The 21,370-nt window shown below is 39.4% G+C and overlaps 1 protein-coding gene across 1 annotated transcript; it reads left to right on the plus strand.

The window, feature by feature from the left end:
- Positions 1 to 14: 14 nt before the first annotated feature.
- LOC110982985 (transcriptional regulator protein Pur-beta-like) lies at positions 15 to 18,280 on the plus strand. The gene is made up of 6 exons (XM_022241817.2): positions 15 to 114; positions 4,759 to 4,859; positions 5,944 to 6,165; positions 7,294 to 7,414; positions 8,466 to 8,581; positions 9,728 to 18,280. Exons 1-6 carry the CDS (start codon positions 72 to 74, stop codon positions 9,914 to 9,916), a joined length of 792 nt encoding a protein of 263 aa, XP_022097509.1. The 5' UTR covers positions 15 to 71; the 3' UTR covers positions 9,917 to 18,280.
- The last annotated feature ends 3,090 nt before the right edge of the window (positions 18,281 to 21,370 follow it).

Raw genomic sequence — 21,370 nt, forward strand, 5'->3', positions numbered from 1 at the left:
AGATTTTCAAAGCGAGGCTCTATAGTGCACGAATAAATACTGGGAGCTGTCGCGCAGCCTGGAAAGGAGTGATGTCGGACCGAGAAAGCACTGAGGACCAGTCTCAGGGGCAAGGTAAACAAAACATATCGTACATTTCAAAAATGCACAATGGTGTTGAGGTACCAAGCACCTATTTTGTGAAAAAATCTGGATAATTTGAGGTTAAACCGTCGAGTTGTGCGCTTTGACAGCACGGGCTGTCAGCTGATTACGTGCATTTAAACCAGCCTGCAGGGGTCATACAACATGGCCGCTTCACGGAAATTTGTACACAGTTTGGCCAATACTTAGAAGAAAATTCACGGTAACTGAGCTTTTGGCATCATTTCTGAATTGCATTTTCTGATAAAGAAAATATCCAAGAGCCATACAGGTGTGTAAAAATCAACATTTTTCAATGCATAAAATAATCCGAGCTTTTGTATGATGAACGTCAACATTGAGAATCCAGCAGCCATTCAGCAGCCCATCCGTGCATTTTGTGCACGGCACCGTAGACGTGCAGTAACCAACATTACATGTGTAGGCCCAGGCCATTTTTGGACGTGGAGGTCCTACATCTGCATGGATATAGGTCCTACATATATTTACAAATAAGGTACGTCGTGTACACAACAGGAATTCTCTTTGCACATGATCACAAAGGCAGGCATATCGTTGACAGTCAGACAATGTGTACACGTAGCCTGTGCCATGCATGCATGTGTGTATGTACAATGTAGGCCTGCATCATTTTGTACATGTATGATATAGGCCTATGTACATGATGTATGGAACCTTGAGTCCTGCACATTGTTGACATAGGCCTACATGTACATGACAAACATGCACATCCACATACACGTACATGTAGGCCTACGTGTACTGAACATACACACGCAGGGCCTACTATGCGCATCAAACCACCATGACACATCATGTACATCGCCTACATTGCAGCCACGTTTATGTGTAGGCCTACATTTACATGTGCTTGTTTGTAACCAGTCAGCCATGTATAAGGGTTCATTACCATTATAGCACCCTGTTCCTTAGCATAATAAGGAAACTAAGTCCACTTTCTCAAACTTACTAACATTTGAGCTTAAAGAACCATTACTCAATCCTGATAGGCCTAGTTTCGGTAATTTTGACAATATTTAAGCAAGAAAACTTCAAATTCCTAACCCGAGTTTGGCAAAGGACAACTGTTCATTCGAATCACACCATTTTCTTTTTCCTCTGGTTACCTGACTCAGGCCTTTGGGATTGATCAAAACAAACGTCCACTGTTCCAGGTCGTTCACAGCTCTTCTAGGTACTCTGCAGTTTTACCCCAAACCAAAAGCCCTGTTCTCTTTTCTTTCTGATATGGAAGAAGACATCACCCACAACTTGTTTAGATAAGTTATTTCAAAGAAGTAGAATTTGTTCCCTCAGGGAACAGGGTGCTAAAGGAAATGAACCCCATGTACATGTATCTAAATCCTACTCTTGCTTTGTTTACCCTGCAGTTTTCTCAAACATGATGTAGATTCCACTAATGATCATGATGGTATAAACTATAATCACCAGGTCCCCTACCAGTAGGCCCTATATTGTCCCAGCCTGTGTCCCTGCCTGTGAAAACCAATCAGACTTGATGGAAGGTGGCAGACTTAGACACATTGGGGACCTGGCGACTGTGGCATTGAGACATTGCAGTCATACACAAGTTTAGTATTAATTTGGCAGTGCATAGGGAATTTAACTTAGTCCTACCAGTGTGGCCTGAGTGTTGTGATAAAATCATGATCTTCTCGGATGGGGTTTGAACCCACAACTTCCAGCTTAGTAGTGCAGATGTTTTAACCATGTGACCACTGATTTGCAGGGATCAGGTAATTGGTTCAAATCCATTATGACAGTGAGAATCGAAAGCGTTTAACTTGTTGGTGGGGAGTGTTCATTTTGTTGGTAAAGAACAACCATAATGGGTGAATTTCATAGTCGTTTGTGAACCAGCGAAGTTGTTCCCACCACATGAGCCTCTGTTGCTTGGAAAACTGCACCCCCTCGTGGTCCAACTCGGTCCTGTGGTTGGTCTATTATAACACCTGTCAGAAAATTGCTTTGCACGTACATGTAGCTTGGTGAAGTTTGAATTTTTTGGGACTTTGTGGTCAAGGATAGCTTCATTTGTTGCACCAAACATGCCAAACTGATAGTGCCTGGAACTATGCCTGCAGTGTATACATACACGTACGTGTACATACATGTAGATGTTGGGTGCGATTGGTTACACATGTACGTGTACATGTATGTACATGTATGTGATTGCTTGATCTCTGTATGATCAGTTGATGTTATTACACAGTTGTCGAAAGTTCCATCATCAGCATGATCAGCCAATTGTGTCTTTCTACTTCACAGTTGTGATAGATTGTTCCAAAAATAGAAATACATTGTAAAGTAATGTGTAATTGTAATGAATTGTGTAGAGTGATCAGGGATTGTGCAGATTGGCCAAATATACTGCTTACAATTACATGTACATGTATAAATACCTGTATGTGGCTGTACATAGCATACATGTACATGTACCATAGGCATGATAGGACAAGTCTGAACTTGCTTTTACTCAGACTTGGTTTCTTACACCTCGGAACACTCATGTACCCATTAGTGCATGTGCCCTCTCACATCTTAGGAAGCTTACGGAATTATAATTTCTAACATAATTTCTTACAATAAACATTTTATACCTTAATTCAATACAGTATGTACATATTCCTGTCGTGCATGTTTATGTTCATGAGTTAAAATTGTTCATTGTACTGGTACCGGATACCTTCCTGACATAAATGTACATGTATTTAGTATGAAATGGTATACTTACATGTACATGTACATGTATAGTGCAGATTTCATGAAGTGCAAGGGGGTGTGGCTGGATGAGGCGAAGGTTTGTGGGATGGAGTGGGATTTGATAGAATATAATGGGATCGAGGATAAGAGTTTGTTGCTTTGGTTTGGGTGGGTATTTGTTAGTGTGGGATGGGGATGGTTGGGTTAAAGTTATACATGTATGTACATGTATATAATGTGGCATTTCACAGTAGTGCACCGCCAAGAGTTACGCGGTGACCAAAAATATACAATGCACAATTGAATGGGTTGACTCGTCTGGATGGGTCGTCCGGCAGTGCACATTTGGAAAGGGTTGACACAGTTCATGTATTATGATTGGCCAATGCTTTCCAAACTCTTGGTGGTGCACTGTTGTGAAATGCCTGTATTGCATTGCATATACATGTATGCATGTTACTCTGTTCATGTACACATACATGTACATACTTGTGCAGTACATTGTACATGTACACAGTGCATGTACATGTATGTAGATCTTTTCTTCTTAAGTTTAGAATTAAATGAGCATTCACTTCCGCAAGGGCCTAGTCCGACCCTTGGATGGAAATTTATATTCGGGGCGGGGGGACTTGGTAGGGTAGGGGTTGTGGCTGGCGTTAGGTAGAATATACATGTAGATTTCATGATTTGATTGGGGATCTGGTAGGTTGGATTGGGGATTTGGTGGAATAAAATGGAAAGTACGTGTACATGTATGTGTACGATAGGACATCACGGATGAGGTGGGAATTTGTCAGTACTATGCAGTGAAGAATTGGTAGATGGGTGCAAAGCAATATGGTGGGGGTGAGTAGTGATCATGGTTTTAGGTAGCGATGGTTAAATGAAAGATACATGTACTTTCTAATGTTCAGAATTGTATTTTCTACATTTACATGTACCTTGGATTTTATCAAATAGTACAGGTTTATTCGATGCATTCACATCCCCGTACATTTAGCCATAAATTTTTGAAAAGGAAGAAAGGTCACAAAGTACATGTACATGTATACATGTACAGTGTACATGTACCTGTTGGTCACTCAAATACAGTGTATAATCCATACGGGTGTATACGTGTACACATGCATGTAGCTAAAGACAAAAACTTTATACAAAGTTTCATGGGTTTGTTGAAATGAATTGATTTCCACATGTATACAATGTACATTGTACATGCAGCAGTGAACCAGGGCAGCTTGCCGTTTTGATTTTCTTAATGTTTACAAAAAAGGTTATACAATATACACGTACATGTACATGTACTGCCGCTACATGTAGGTACTATATAACCGAATTCCCCCATCTTTATCATTTATTCCGTTGTGTTCTGCAGAGTACAAACACGTAATACACGCCATGAAGTAACAACAGTTATGTTGCCATGTCTCTATCTTGATGTTATGCAGTTGTTTTTCTGAGGGATAATTATGGGCAATTTACGTACACGTACGGAATTGTTGAACATTAGTGGTTAGCTGTTCCTGCGTTATCCTGTACACAGCAGGGTTGTGTGCTTTGCCTAGGTGCATACAGCGCTGGCTGATGTGATGTCTAATGGTTATTGCAACATTTGTACAGTTACATGTACATTGTACACGTACTGTATGTCGCTCTGTCAAGTAATTGTACTGAACCAATTCAACCAATGAAAAGGCCATATTTAAGACAAGTGTATGACCAGTTCCTACATTTGCCTGTATATTAAAAGCACACACAACAGTGTATACACGTACCATATATTGTAAAGGTCAGCATATTCATTTGTACATGTACATGTCAAACATTAAAGCATTATAAAAGTTTTCGACGTTTTTTCAATCTTCCTTTTTTAATTTGATGTTGCAGGGGTCCAAGAACTGGCCACAAAGACTCTCAGTGTACAGACAAAGAGATACTACATCGATGTCAAGCAAAACAGGAGAGGAAAATTTATTAAAATTGCTGAGGTATTTGTACTTGAAATTATAGCGTCATATTGTCTCGTAACGTTTTATTTGTATTTGGAATCGAAAAATGAATACTGGAAAATTATGCTGTGGAGGTACATGTACATACAGGTGGGTGGCAGGTTCTTAGTACAACCAATGTACTTGTACTGTAGGTGAGAGTTTTAGGTTGTACAACCAATGTTGGGGGGAGGGTGATATTGTTCTCAATATTGCAATTCTCTCTCTGGAAAAATGTAATATTATAGAGAACATAATTCTTAGCATCTGTTCTGTCCAGAACCACCTCTTACAAGAAGAGATATGATAATGTCCTGCACAGACTCGTACATGGTTGTACTGACAAACTATTTGCATTGTGTGTATCCGCCTCAGGCAGAAGCACGCCCTCATTGGTTGAAAAGAGCCATGTTGGTTGTGTGTGTTTGTTGATAGTGATGTACATGTAACACATTCATTTCCTAGTTATGACCAAAGGAGCCTCTGTTGCCAAGAAACTAGTGCCCTCTCCTGGTCCAGCTGTACATCATTTACACTGTACAAAGCTTCAAATCTTACTCATAGGGTAAACTAATTTGAAAACGTTGAAAATGTACAGATTCTTAATGCTTCACTGGGTTTAGCTACATGTACAGGTATGTATGGGCTGTCAAAATGGGCATTGTGTAGAACGTGTATTTATTTGGTATGCTGTTGTACAGTGTTGTAATGAACATGTTTGTTAAGAGGCCGGAGTGAGGCTAAGACAGGGTGGACTTCAGGCCAGTTACTAATTGGTATGTGTGTGTAGTTTTCATTATTCAGTTATTTCGAACTCTGTAAAGCAATGTAACCAAAGGGGGGGGGCATATAGGGGCATGTCCTTCTCACCCTCAATGCTGCGTGTGCCCTTTTGCTCCCCTTTCCCTTTCAAAAATAAATCCGCCCGTTCTTTAATGACCTTCCACTCCATGAGAACGAGGTATTCCTAATGTGCTCCCATCCAGAAAATATGGGCCTCCCAACACCCCCCCCCCTTAAAATGTTACCCGGTTGCACTGTAGTTGCTGTTTTGTTTGAAATGTTGTCTTTGCGTTTTCCTCAGGTGGGGGCAAGTGGAGGAAAGAGCCGGCTAACATTGGCCATGTCTGCTGCAGCAGCATTACGTGATCACATGACAGAATTTAGTGAACATTATGCCCAACTTGGTCCACCCAACCCTGACAACCCACCAGAGGATGGCAGACTTAAGAGTGAAGTCATCATCAATGAAAACAAACGTTATTACCTTGATCTTAAAGAAAATAACAGGGGTAGATTTCTAAAGGTAAAGTTCTCATCATTGTACTGCTTTTATGGACGAAATGTGCTTTAGTAAAGTGACTTTAATTCCCCCCAACCCTACATGTACGTTATATTAAAAATTACTACTTAGTAGTAAAATGTAATATACAGCGCTGTTGCTTGTAAGAGGACATGACCTGACTGTTCTCTGAAGCCATAAAATGCAGTAGATAAGACAATGTACCATACAGTGCTGTGGCATTAAGCACGCACGACTTTATTGTTCTCGGAGGGTGCCCTAGCCAGAAGTAGTAATTTATAGCACTACATGTAGGTCCTTCAGGCTCAGACTACTATGTAGTACTTTCTAGTCTTGAGTCCTGTAACCCAAATGATGTGCATGACTGTTAGGATTATGATTTCAGTTGGTTTTCTTTCAGTCTTTCATCAGTCGTAATATAACTGTACACTGCCCTGGGTAAAATAATGAGTTATGAGTACACTAACTATTAAACAGACACTTCTACTTGTTTTGCAGGCTGGGATATGGTATACATATTATTTGATCAAGGAGGGATACATGCAAGAGCACAGCTTATGGAAACCATATTGTGTTCGCTTTAAAACAAACTGCATTGAAGTCAGTCTGTCTGAAACATGTACATGTGTACATGTAGTTTGTACATGTACATGGGCATTCATATACCAGTACTTGTAAACATATGAACCTTGTACATGTACATGTATGGGCCACATTGCTTTTGGGGTAGCAGGGGTTGGCTTTTAAACACTCAATGTGCCATGCTTGAACAACGTTAACTTCCCAACCGGGAACTAAGGGAGAAGTGTAAGTGAATTCCAAGTGGTGCATTCCTAATGGAAACAACAGATTCTCACTGGGAGCACATTTCCTGATGGGGCATTCCAGTTGAAACAGGAATGTTCAAAGTTTTAAGACGTATCTCAACAAGAGGTGAAGTTGACAGTTCTTTGCTGCATAGCAGTAAGCTGGATCTTACAATTTGGAAAATTGCATCAAAAATCCTTTGGTCCAGTCAAACCACAGTTTAACTGCATTTATATATATATATTTGTTGGGAAAGCTTTCAAACTAAACTAAGACTTTGAAAATAATTAGGATTGTAATATTTTGATTTTATAATTACTGTAGGTTTCACAAACTGTCAACAGAGCGCGACGTACTCAGATAGCCCTCCCTGCACAAGGATTGGTAGAATTTAAAAATGCCCTAACAGAGCTCCTAGATGAATTTGGAACTGAGAATGGCACAGGTGAGTCAGTTTGGCTTATTACTTGGTCATTCTGTGTCAATTCAACACACATTTGAGCCTGTCCGTTGTGGATTGAAATGAAATTTGGGCATACTGATTGGATTCATTGAGAACCCTCAAACTGAAATTTTATGTCAATCTGTCTATTAGTTTTGAAATACGGGTAAACTTGTGCTTAATTTAATTAGCTCGACCTGCCTTGTTTGGACAGCCATATCTCCTGAAGTAAAGCTCGTGAAATGGCCGTGACCAAACATAGGAAAACGCTGAGACTGCATGGAGTGTTGTACTTCAGACATTATAAGAATAAAACAATTTGAAAGAAAGATAGCCACGCAAATGTACACCACTGAATATATTTATTTTTTGTCAATAGAATGAAAATTAGTAGGTAGTAACATTTCACAAAAATCTCAGTAAAATGATGAGTTGTGACAGAGACATGGAAAATAATGACAAAAGTGCATCTTAGAGCAACGTAGTACTGCACATGTATTTGTGGGTATACATGTACATGTAATCATGATTGGACTACAAAACACAGGCTTTTTCTTTAGCTGAAAATCCTGATTTTTTAAGCCTTTGTCCATTCCCCTGAGGTTTGACTTAATGAGATTTTACTTCACACGGAAAGAATGCCTCCCTTTATGTGGATTTATTTGGTCATATGGCCGATTTTTTGTTTTGACTTTAATGCAACTGGATACATGTACATGTATGGTTGCAGCGTGTATGTGTGGGGTAGCTGTGAGTTTGTTTCTGCATTCAGTTGGGGACCTTGAACAATAGAGGACAATAAGGTCCCTGATAGACAGAGGGTCCCCGATTGACAACTGTGTACAAAACATATGGGTGGTCTTCTAAAAAAGATAAAGTACAAACAAAAGAGGAACAATAGGGGGTCCCCAGTTGCAGGCAAATACACACTTGTGTGTGTATGTGTGGGGTAGCAGCGTGTACATGTTGGGTGACAGTAATGGTATTGGTTGGCTTTTTGCATGTTGCTGATACATTTATAGTATTTATTTGTCTTGTCTTTTTCTAAATTTAGCTGATGTTCAACCTGAGTTACCAGAGAATCGCTTCATCAGAGTAGAAAATAAAAACTTCTATTTTGATATTGGCAACAACTATAGAGGCATCTTCATGCGTGTTAGTGAAGTACAGGTGAGCTAGCTTAATCCCTGTGTTATTACCCTTGAGCTATATTTAATTACTACAGTGCTAACTTCTTATTCTGCCATAGAGAAAAGTTGACACCGACCAGGGTGCAGACATTTGTAATGAATGTGTGTGCTGGGACAACAATCATGACAATCACAATCAGATAGGATTAACGTCAAATTATGCATTCTAAGTGCAACTCTTACTGGCATGACTGGGTACTCCTAAACTCCAATTAAAAGAGTCATGGCTAAGTTACCTGCAGCACATATGTGCAAGTGTTTATGTTGTTTACAACCAGCAAAATAAAATGCTTCTTTACTGATTGTGCATTAGTTTTTTGCATATGGCCTTTGTTGACATACTGTTTCAAGATACAGGTTCAATTAGCCTTACCAAAGCCGTCAAAAATGTCCAGTTTTCCATAGGTTTGTGCACAAATATGAATGCGCCCAGCAGGAATCAATTTGTACATTAGTCAGTGCTCTACTTTTGATATATAGCTCTGTGGTTATGACATTTCTTTAATATGTATTTATACATACATGTACATCTATAAAAACCATACCTTTGTAAGACAAGGACCAAGTTAGCATCTGTAGCTTGGCTATATCAGCCATGTACAAAATGAGTTATTCTTGCCGAAAACTTGACTGTCAAAAAAGGTAAGATAAACAGGTGCTACAAGTACTGACTACATGTACCTCCCTCTGCTTTGCATTAGGAGGTCGTCAAGTTGACCTACACCTCGGAAACAGTAATTCCCACTACTTCCCCAAACCATACTGTATTTGTACATTTCTCATACTTGACTATTAGAGGCTTTCAGGTTATCTGCTCCAAGCAGGAACAAAAGAGGGTGTGTTTTGAAATTGGAAATTTTTATGTACGTTTGACGTTTACAGTGTAGCACGCTGAGTACGTGCAACAAATTTGTCTGGAATGTACATGTACATATATGAGCTTGCGTGCACACCAAATGTGTGCAAGAACCCGGTTAGAAAACTTAGCACCATCTGTTTGTTTTTCATCCGTGATGGTGCACTCCAGCTTGGGGCAGATTGTACATGATTGCCAGTGTGTTCAAGTATCCCTTTTTTATCCACTGAGATCGACTAATGATCTTTGGATGGTACCATTACCTTATAGCCACGTAACCAGTACCGTACATCCATCACTATTCCGGAGCGGTCATGGGCACGCTTCCGTGACATCTTCAGTGACTATGTGGATAAGATGAAGGAGTTACGAACAGCTCCAGTGGAAGAGGAGGAAGAAGAAGATCAAGATCGTGAGCAAAGAGAGGGTGATGGTGAAGGGGACAGAGATGAGGAGTAAACAGTTACTCAAGATCTTTGTATTCAGCCGTCGCAAGTACGTACACCTCAGTAAACATGGGGTGTCTACAGGGCTGCGCAGTACAGTTCATGGATCTGATGGGGTAAGTGCTGTCTCCAACTCTGAGGCAGTGAGATGTATACCTTGAGTTATTGGGAAGATAACTTGTTGGAAGCCATTGAAAGAGAGGAATCAAAGGCATAGGGGTTAGGAATGTATTGGATTGTAAAGTCTAGATCACCAGTTGAATTAATTGACTACATTGGGCTCTATTCTAGATAAAAGGAGTAAGGAAGGTACATATTAAAACTATCAGAATTATACATCCAGTTCAGTAATGCATCAAATACCCGGCGAGAATGCATTTTAAATGTTATACAGGATTTGATCAGAAATACATGTAATAAGGAACAAGGTAAGATAGCGTTAAGATGTCTCATGAAATAGGGGAAGGGTTGAGGGGAGGTAGGGTCTGACAAAGGCTTATGACCTAGACAGGTACTGAAGTAATTGTTTACTTAAATTGTGAGTGACTTGTGTCATTTTGTATCAGTAAGAACACAAGCGGCAAGAAAATTTGGTAAGCATTTTGATGTGTTCATGGTATTGTGTATAACATTTAAGGGTGTCCAAGCATTGTCATTAAAGGGTAGCATTACTGAGATGAAAATGGACATGGGAGAAGCATTCTAGGTGCCATAGTCGGGTCATTAGGAGTGCTTCATTGACTGGTTGACATGTACGAGTGACTGGTAGTTACCTTGTCAAACTGATTGCACTGTACTCTGTCTTTGTATACACCCTGCTGACACAATCAGCCAAAGTGAATACCAAATTGTACAAAACATGGATTCAAACTGTAAATTCTGAATATAGTTTGATTAAATACTTTTTGTACGAACTTTCAAGTATATGGATGTGAGATATTCTGTGGTTACTGGTGCTTTGTCTAACTCCAGTTCAAATATAACTATTTTGTTGTCAGCAGTTGCTTTATTTCAAAACCAGTTACTTTTCTGAAAATGGTAGCTTCCCTTTGTATGAATTGGAACATCACAGAAATCTCTGTCCAGCTGTGTCTTTGAAATTCACAAACATGGACAGGAAATCGTGGTATACACGTACATGTATTTTCACTGGATAAACTTCCATCTGACAGATGTGAAAAGCACCACCCTCCACGGTGCAATCCAATTTTAAGGTGGGGTGTTAAAAAATCAACCATTCAGGGTGGAACTTTGTTCTTGAAGAGGCTAGGCAATTTCTCAATTGCAAAGGGCCCTTTTATTAAAATATCAACTTGTCTAATTGGAAATTTCAATGGGCATTGAGGCAAAGACCAGGGGCATCTGGGCAATCAGCTGTGAAGCCTCCTTGCAGTGCGTACCCTGTCATATGCAGATTGACTGTTCAGGGGAAAACCAATCAAATAGTGAAGCGATGAAGATTTGACATGCCTTCAAAAGTATTGACATGAACAGGCTACACATTAACAACCCTGAGAAGGACATACATCATGAATCCCATGTAGAGATCCAGTTTTATCCGTGAGTTTCATATTTTGGATGCCATCGGACACATTGAAGAACTGCACCGTACGTGGTAATGCATATCTCTCTTTTGATTGGTGTCATGATTGACTGTAGAGCATTTCAAAAACATATCTGCCACACCCAGTCTCTGGTTCTAAATTGCCACTCTTGGTAAATTAATTGTTCAAAGAAAAGGACACATTAAACATGCCAGGGTTCTTACATAACCAGACTGCAAAAGTGTTAGGTGCACTAAGCATAAAATAAGGCTTCTAAATTTAACAACAGGTCTATTAAAGATACAGCTGGATAGAATTTTAGGCATGGTCAAGATATTTTGACTGTGACCCTTTAACCATCACTGGAATGTTCAGTCAGATGTCTTGATGAGTTGAATCCAGAGTTTTAGTTTGTTCCTTAACCTTCCAGCTTTATTTCTTACATTAAGCTTTTGGGATGAAGTTGAATTGACAGATACACGTATGGCCACTTGGTTCACTGTTATCAATGTGTGCTGCTTTCACATTTAAACCCCTCTTTGCTATAATTTGCAAGCCCAGAATACTCGCCTTCTAAATGGTCCAGGACCCAAAGTATGAACCTTTTAAGGAAATGAATAAGTTCATTTGTCATAGAGTGTCCATCCTAAGTCTTCTTTTGTTTTAATTTGAACTTGTACATTTCCAGTTTGAGCCTTCATTGCAGAAATTCTATCCTGGTAAAAGAAATCCCCCAGCTACTGTACCATATATATGCAGTAGTTACAGGATTCCTTTGTACATGTATGTATTCATGTGGTTTCAAAACTAACATAACATACATGTCCAATGTCTTATGCAGCTGTAGACTTTGTCATTCACTGTAAGTTGCCCGCTCTTAACTGTTCCCTGAATAGAATTCTGACAGTTATCAATGACTCACCGACCGTTTTTGGTCAAATCATTTTTAATGTTCAAAAAATGATCAAAAGCTTTTTCTAAACCCAGTGTTCAAGGATTTATTGTCAAAACACTCAACATCTATGCTGCTTGGTTTGAATTTTATTGTTGCAAAGGCTGTCTTGGCTTCAAGTTGATCTCACCGACATGCTGAAATAATCGGATTACATTTTGTAAAACAAACCTCAACTTGTTTGAAATAAATCTTTAAATCAAGATTCTGTTTTCATGACATCTTTCTCAAAGTACTTGTACATTCAGTAGGAGATGAATTTATCTGAACTGTGTAACATTGCAATATATAAGTGCTAATATGGAGTAAAATTCCTATGTTTTCTGTGCTCATAAGTTTTTGAAGTCATAAATTGTTTCTTTGCAGTGGTCTTGGTATTTTCTTTAATGGGAGATGGATATCCCGTAGTCCCCCATACATGTACTTATATGAAGCTGTTTGGGATACAAACATCACTCATGAAATTTAAAGCAGCATTGGCATTACATACTTCCTAGATTCCTTTGGAAAAGAAACAAAAACTGGACTTTATTTTCAAATTAAAACAATAAGAAAGCAGTTAGGTTGGACACTAGTGGATAGTTGGAGTATTTCTCGATATTAATGATGCTACAAAGTGTGAGGTTAAGCAGCCATGTATAATTTAAACTTACAAAAAAGAAAAATGCAGTAAAGTGTTTGGGGTTGGGGCAATGGCTGGAAGGATATATTGCATGGTTCCTATGTAGTCAAATAACACACCTTCAACTTTCCATTGAGAAAAACAAAGACTTTAACCTGTACTTTTTAGAAATAATTCATGTGTTTGTAGCAGAATGGTAAAATTCTGTGCCAGTCTCAGTGGCTGTAAGGAAATGTACAATGTAAAAGGAAAGAAAACTGAATTTGATGAGGAATACTTACCAAGGCTATGTATTCAACAAGTCTTATTGGCCCAGCCCCCATTTGCTATACTAGGAAGAGATGTTGGTAAAATGTGTATTGATTGGCTAGATGTACAAGTAACAGGACTAATTATTAGCAATCTCAAGATGGAATACATGTACTGTATGTTATACTGGAATGGGTTGTCCATGACAACATGAATGAATTACCTTGCTAGTCATGTCAACAAGACTTACTGACTGGCTGGCTGAGGCTGTGTCTTAATTGTTGTCTTGAGCTAGGTCTTTGCTCCATTGGAAAAGCATGTATTTTGGACAATAACGGCCATAGCTCTGGAAACCCTATTTGGACATGGCCTGAGATATGTTAATGATCTGACCTGCTACTTTGTAGTATACAGTATATGCACTGGTTGTTGTAAGTTTTCATTCCTTGACATTGTTTCTTGTGTATATAACCAACTTCGCTGGCTTTATATATCTGGCTAGAAGCTGTGTTTGGCCCATAGTAAATTAATTATGATATTTGAAAGGTGTAGTAAGGAGATTGAAAAATCACCTGTCCACAGAGTGCATGTATTCAACCAAGCTCCTGGTCTTCTTTATGTTTGATAGTGCTGGAAATGGAAACTTTGTCAACTAAAGCCTCCTAATTGCAAGTCTTGTCAACAGGTTAAGCATAAACACATTGAAAGTACTGTATTCCACCCTTCACATGGCTTCATTGTAGTTGTATATTTCCCAGATGATATAAAATTTGATGGAGGAAAATGCCCTTTATAAAAGGTCCAAGTGACATTTTGAGATCTGCATTTAGAATCTGGTAATCAATACTTACCTTTAGGCACTTTGAAAAATTTGTAGTAGTTGAATAAGCTTACTCCAAAGTGTACTTTGGAATATGTCCACAATTACCATAATTTCCACAGAAAAACAATCTGAAACTACCATAATTCTTCATGGAGGAAATAAAGAAAAGCAGGCCAAAGAGTTTGTTGGGCCAGAACTTTGTGGGCAGGTAAATGTTAACCACATGAATGTAGATTTTTGAGAGTGTTACCTTGCAAATAGAAGCTTGTGAACTGGTGCGTAGGTGTTTGAAGAGAGTCAGAGTATTAATAACCACACAGGCAGCACTCTTGGTTGGGACAGGTTGTTATGCTAGCAGGGAGACATCCCTGTTTGTAATGTCCGAGTGTTTTTCACTGGTATCATATATTGTCTAGCAGCTTTAGGAATTACACATGCATATTCCCCAGAAGGTTCAACTGGTAAATTAATGGAGCTTGGACATGTTTCCCTTACTCTTTTTACATTTAACAAGCTTAAATGCAGGCTACTACCCCTTCTGATCCATATATATGACCTGAAGTTGGATTTCTTGTTCCCTCTTGGATAAATAGTTTTGGCAGTCTGTGATTCATAAATAATTAGTAGCTGAATTGTAATTAGCAGACTTTTGTGTATGCCAAGTTCCCATAGAACGAGACTTGGGACCTTTTCTTCATGTTACGTACATGTACACATATCTACAGATTCATCCAATGAGTGTTTGCCTTGTGGTGGTTAAAACTCTTGTAGCAGCATGTCATTTGACCTTTAAGCATACCTTAATGATGATAACAAATATTCCATTTGATAAGATGAGAACTAGAGTGCTGAATATCATCTCAACATCTGATGTAGTTGATCAATATTTCTTTTGTGTTCCACCTGTTTTCTGCAAAAGATAAATTTTAACCTCATTGTGAATTATGTGATTAATTCACAGAATTGTTTCCATTCAGTGATTATATTTTGACCTGTTTCCCTGTTGGTATGATAGTTAACAGTCTTGCCCAAACCCAAAGATGTCTTCATCAATTTGTTAGAAGAGTTTTAGTGGCTAAAACAGTACAATTGAATATCCTGTGCTTCCAAACAGTTTGGAATTGAAAAGGGAGAACAAGTACATTTTTACGCTGATATATGGAAAATTAAATCCTATATGCGCTCACTACAGACACAGTTGAGAAATTAAAATTGTCCAAAGTCCAGAGAGACTAAAAGGTACAGATTTGTTTTGGATTTTGTTTATGTATGTATTTTGTAGACAGGTTTCATTGTTTACATTGATTTGAACAGTAATGTATGGTAATTCTATGGTAGAGATACATATATTTTCTGTCTTCTGGATTCCAAGAGTGCTTTTTGGTTCCTGCAGCCAATTATCAATGCACCATAGACACCATTCAAATGGATACTCTACTGTTGGTGCAATAAATACATTAAGCTGAATAGCATTTTATCGTTTGGTTGACTTTTTCCCGTAAGTTTAAATGTGAAAGTCCGTTTGCTGAGCTTTTATGCAAAATGGGAGCAATTCACAATGGTACATGCAGTACTTGTGGAAACATGTTTTTGATTGTGAATACCAATCCTACACCTTGAACTGGTAGAGTTTCAATCTGGCCACATTTTGCTCGTCACTTTTCTTGCACTTTTTTATTTGCCCCACACAGTTTTCTGAGTTTGCAGTGGAAGACTGGTATAAGTGCTTTCTCTGAATTCTACATACCTAAAACACTTGGACACTTCGAAAGTGCATGTTACTGGCAGTTATACAAACATCTATATGATTGTATTTAACACATTATATAGTTTATTTTTATGAAAATTTTGAGACTTTGAAGACTTTGAATGTTTGGTTTTTGTTCTCTGGCATTTTTGAAATTGTTCTGTCTGATTTCACTCATCTTCATATTTCCAAAGTTAAAGATTTTGGTCCTAAAGTTTACCTTTATTGGGTGGTTAAATACACCAACAGAATGAAAGCAGCACTCTGGTACTTACTCTTATCTTGGTAATTAATCTACATTAAATAGCAGAGTAGCAGGTAGGTAAAGTAATACTTACACATTGACAGTTTCACTAACTACTCCTTTTTTCCATTGTTTTTATGGTGGTTAGTCTTGTAGGGTATTCGTTTAACTTGTGATGTACATGTACTTGCAGTATCGTGCATTTTAAAGCAGATTTTTTATGTTGGCATGAGTGATATTTACTTCATTCGGTTGAGCATATAAAATTTGCTTTAAGTTGTAAGACGGTGTACTCCATTCAATTGGAGTGATAGTTCAGATGTCTCTAATTGTATGTGAAAGACTGTATGGTTGGTTACATATGAAAGAAAGGTTTTGATGAGTTTATGCTGAAAAGTAGTATAACCACTGCCAATGGAAAAGTTACCAAGTTGTATGCAAATGTCGCCCATAAAAAAGAAGTAAGTTTACACAAATAGAGACTTCTGCGATGGTCGGTTGTGGCATACTTGCAGGTTCTTTTTCGTTATTTGCATCGCATGTGACCTTACTCACAATCAAACTAATATGTCAATCATTAGGGACTACTGAGCATCTGAAATTCGGCTATTATCCATTCAGAAAAAGTTGATTTGTCACTTAGTGAAATATCATCTTCTTCCGGTGTTCTAGCAAGAGACACTGTTCTGTGATGAATCATAGAAGATGATGGCAAGTGGCATAACCCTAACAGTCCTCAGTCCTCCAACAGGTGAAGGATTGAGGACTGTTAGGGTTACTGAACTGCCAATAATTTAGCTCGACACCCTGATGGTACTCTCTGTTAAGCTAAATGTACCATTTGCAAAGTTCTGGTAAATATTTAGGAGAGCATTGACTAGGTGTACCTGCAATGAATTGCAGTCGTTCTTCTCCATGGGTGGCAATTGATTTGTTTGAAGATGGCATCTGAAATGACAAAGCTGCCATATGAGCTCAAGTGAAATGCATTGATTAAGATGCTGAGCAACTTTAACCTGAAGCAGACCTTCATACGTGCATCCATGTTTGCAATCATTAAGCAGCTTGCCTAGATTTAACATGTTACTACATCATTGTGCAAAACAAAACAACCCGTAAACTTTTCAGAACCTGTCCAGAAATATTTAATATATGATGAAATTATAAATAATTTACTTTATTTGTAAATTTATCTCTACCAAATGTCAGAGGTTTTTAAAATAACCAGGTTAAACCAAACTAACGTTAGTTTTAGTCCATATGTGTATAAACGTTCAGTGTGGGACGTGTTATTTTGAATAAGATTTTTATTGATATTTTGTGGTTCCATTTGAAAAGTCATGATTCAAAAGTAATGTGTGACAATATGCATCATATTAACTTCTAGTTAACCAACGTAGAAGTCATCAATCCTTCAGAAGTTGAAGGATTGGGGACTGACAGGGTCAATGGAAACATTGTCATGTCTGACTGAAAAGGGATTTTGAAATCTGTAAATAAACATTGAAATGAAATTGGGGGTGTGATATTTTTCTATCTGGTATTTTAATTGAATGGCATATTTTGATTGGCTACTAATAAAAGACTGTCAGAACCTAATTGCCAAAAGTGCAGTTAGATTGAATTGTGACTTTTCCATTGGGATTAACCTTATTGGTCAGGACATTTACTTTGGTTGAAGTAGTTTGAATTTGAAATTTTGTTTGTAAAATTTTACACACATTACACATTGTTCGTTCAAGAAAATATTAAAAGCAAACCAGTTTCACAAATTGAATGATTCCCATTGTTGTGGAACAGAATTTGGTCAATATTGGGAATTGGGTCAATACACACTTTTTCCTGATATATGTTTGTAATTTATATTTTTCTACATGTGTTTCAATTTCGGAAGCCTGTCTAGAATGTAGCCAATGTCTTGGAGTACATGCAATATGCCAATTTTTGTGTGTGACATTTCACTTCCAGGGTCAAATGCAATTACTTGGCTACAGCTTCAGTAAAATTGCCATGGATCCTTAATTTGTGAAACTGGTTTCCTGCTTGAAATGTTCAATCGTCAAATATTATGGTTTAGTTACAACTCTGAAAGTTCTATTTTACTGTGTTTTAGTGTAAAATATTGATAGTATCTACAGTCAATGTGCCTACTTATTATCAAAGCTAATTTATTAAAGTCATAATAGGAAAAGCTTACGTCTTTTGTATTTGAATTCGTTCTCGGCTTCAGGACATTGGTGCCCTCAGGATTTGTCCGTGGGTGGGATCAGAATTGACCCAAAATACCTGCGACGCTCACCCCACCCCCTCCTGAGTTGCGCCACAATTATTTCTTTTCTCATACATGCGTGTTGTGCAATAGTTACATTTTTCACGTTTTCGACGACTAGGTGCTTTGCTTTTCACAAAGCAGTCAGCTGTGCTTTGTATGGAGCGAGAAGAGACTCAGTGTCACCAAGCAATACATGTGCGAGAGCTTGGAAGGCAAATACATGTAGGTCACATTCCATTTTATTTGTGAAGAAGGCATTTTAGCGAACCGAATCGTTGAAAAAGAGAGTTCTGGGGTCTCCAGACTGGTGAGCTATTTGCATATAACATGACGTCGGTGCAGTGCACCTCTCGTGGCCGGACCCTGGATGTGCATCTTCAGTATATGAAAAATTTGGGTGACGTATCGGGCTGCGTCACTGGTTTTAACCAACAGGAATTGGTGCAGGCCCCCACATGCTTGGCTGTAGTTAAATAGCCAGCGCGTCAGTTGCAGCGTGATTCGGTAGGCGAGATGGTGTGTACATGTACGTCTACTGACGAGAACCTGAACAGAGGAACAGGTACTGTATTCGTCTTGGACATCCTGAGGTTTGCGTAATTCGTTAATCTGTTGTCAGTTTCCTTCTTTAGCCCTCACCCCTTTGGGATAAATCATAGGCTATTTAAAATCATTGTGGGACTGTTTACTCGGTGTCGATGTCGGGCATGTGTTCATAATTGCTAACTCCAAGTTAGCAAAAGAATGTCGGTCTTCCGTCGGGTCGCTGGGCGTGCAGACCACTAATTCAAGTGAGAATTTCTGACCAGCTCATTAGCATTAATAAGTGCCCCCACAGTATCTTTTGAAAAAGGAGATTGTTTGGCCCCCAAAATGGTGAGATTGTGTAAATCGTTGCCGGGATCAACTCCCTGGGTCTTTGAGCTTTCATATGAGAGCAGAAAGGCTAAAAACTACGGCTGAAAAATGGTCCTTTAAGTGCCCGAGAAAGTTGAGGGTTGCCACTTGAAATGTGGCTGCAACCAGAACTCGGAAAAATCAATTTTTTCGGGGGGTTTGGTTTTGTGGGAGTAATTAAAAATGTACTTGGTTAACCCATAAATGATTGAAGAGAAATTGAAAGATAAGTGACCAGACAAGAATTTCATTTGTGTTTCAGAAATCTGCTGGGTATGTACAAAAGTGTTAGGGTTGGGGTTAGGAAGGGTTAGGGTCAGGGTTAGGATTAAAAGGGGTGTCCCCGTTCGGTGACCCTCAATAACCTTTGACTCCCGTAATTTTTGACCTTGAAACTTTCAGGAAACGTAGCACAACTCTTCATCTACCTTGTGTCTAAGATTCAAGGTCATAGATCAAAAAGTCACGGAGTTATGGCCTTTTCCCCGAGGGCACTATTTTTATTTGTGACCCCTTGAAAAATTACTGAAAATGACTCGTCATCCAGCTTTGGATATTTTTGCATCCGAATCAGGCCACAGGTTATCTTTTGGGACCAAAACAATTTCTTATGTTTTTCTTTACTTTTTTGAAAATTGACCAGAAGTGACGTCATAACTTTGGTGTTGCACAAGATACGAGGATTGAGTCTGAGAGAAAGTTGTTCGCCTTGAGATACTCTTTCGAATGGTGCCACTTTATATCCTGTGAGGTGTTCCCTTTAGGCTGGTATAGATTGAGCCATAGGGTATGTTTTTTAATGCAGGCGGCCTTGGCATTTTTTCCCAAGTATAAAATTTGTACACAAACTATGTGGAAGACTTAAATCGGCTCTAACTGTTGAACCGCGATTCCAATGGGAACCAAATTTATACGAATGGAGGAGTGTCTGCTTGTGAAAGTTCACAGAGATGTATGGCGTCTCAAGTTTATTTGTTTAATTGTTATAAGGGATTTTCATGTGCCCAGTGTCCGGACATGTACAAAATATATGGTGTGTACAGGCATGGGGATTTGCCTCGAAAGACAAAGTACTGTGGCGCCGCGCCCATCCGACGAAGGCGAGGGCGCCCTCCTCCTCGAGGCGCAGTGCGTCGGACGGCACGCCGGAGAGTCCCTGAGCGGCTAGGGACGAGTCCGTTGGGACCGAAGTATACCGTCCCCCAAGAAAGTTGGTCTTCGTCGAGATGATGGCTAATCTGATTGGTCGAAACTTAATGACGTAACCCGGACAGACCTGACTCGAAATAAACTTCGCCTGGACTCCTGACTTATATACAACAATTCACAAGCGGCTGGTTTATTCATCAACACACTCAACCAATACACCAGTAGAGGGCGCTATTGACGGGGAAACTGCGTGATTATACGTGACCGGACTTCGCCCAGAGCAGTGAACACCACAATTAATTGCGGGCATCCAGTGCCGAATCAGGGACTTTAGCAAGTCTACGGGCTTATTGTCAGGGCTGTGCTACACGCAACTCACGTCACGAGATAGCAATGCGCCCTTGCATCGACCGCAAGCTCCTATCAGGAACTATACCGCACCACCAATCAGCCCCTCAACCTACCGAGCCCCTCAACAGCACACGCACCACTCGGACTTAGGCACAGTCACACTAGGCTAGGTGACTTTAACCCTCGCACAGGATTCTCGACCCTTACCTCAGGATCAACCCTTTATCAGGACCACACTAAGCGTAGCCTACGCGCGCCTTTTATAGCTTTCGCGCTGCTCTGACCACGCCCGCACACGTGCTCACGTGACTAAGCAGTGACTTCCGCTGCCCTATCGCACAACGCACAAGGCGGAGCCTATGCGCCGCGCTTGCTTAACACACAGCTATGCGCGCCTAACATCTGCCTCTGTTACTGGGCAGAGCGCCATCTATATCTTTGCACTATGCCTAGTGACTAGCGCCCTCTGTCGCGTCACAGTACCATTCGGGAAAAGTCCCTTTTTGATCTATCAGAAAATGATCAGTAGCCTGTAGTACGTGTAAAAACGCATGTTCTGTATAATCCTTTTTGGCTAAATTACCTCAAAAGTTAGGGTTAAGTGGTAAAAGTTAAAG

The sequence above is a fragment of the Acanthaster planci genome, linkage group LG21, assembly GCF_054643075.1.
Source record: "Acanthaster planci isolate LZ-2023a linkage group LG21, COTS_SCS, whole genome shotgun sequence".
Lineage (NCBI taxonomy): Eukaryota > Metazoa > Echinodermata > Asteroidea > Valvatida > Acanthasteridae > Acanthaster > Acanthaster planci.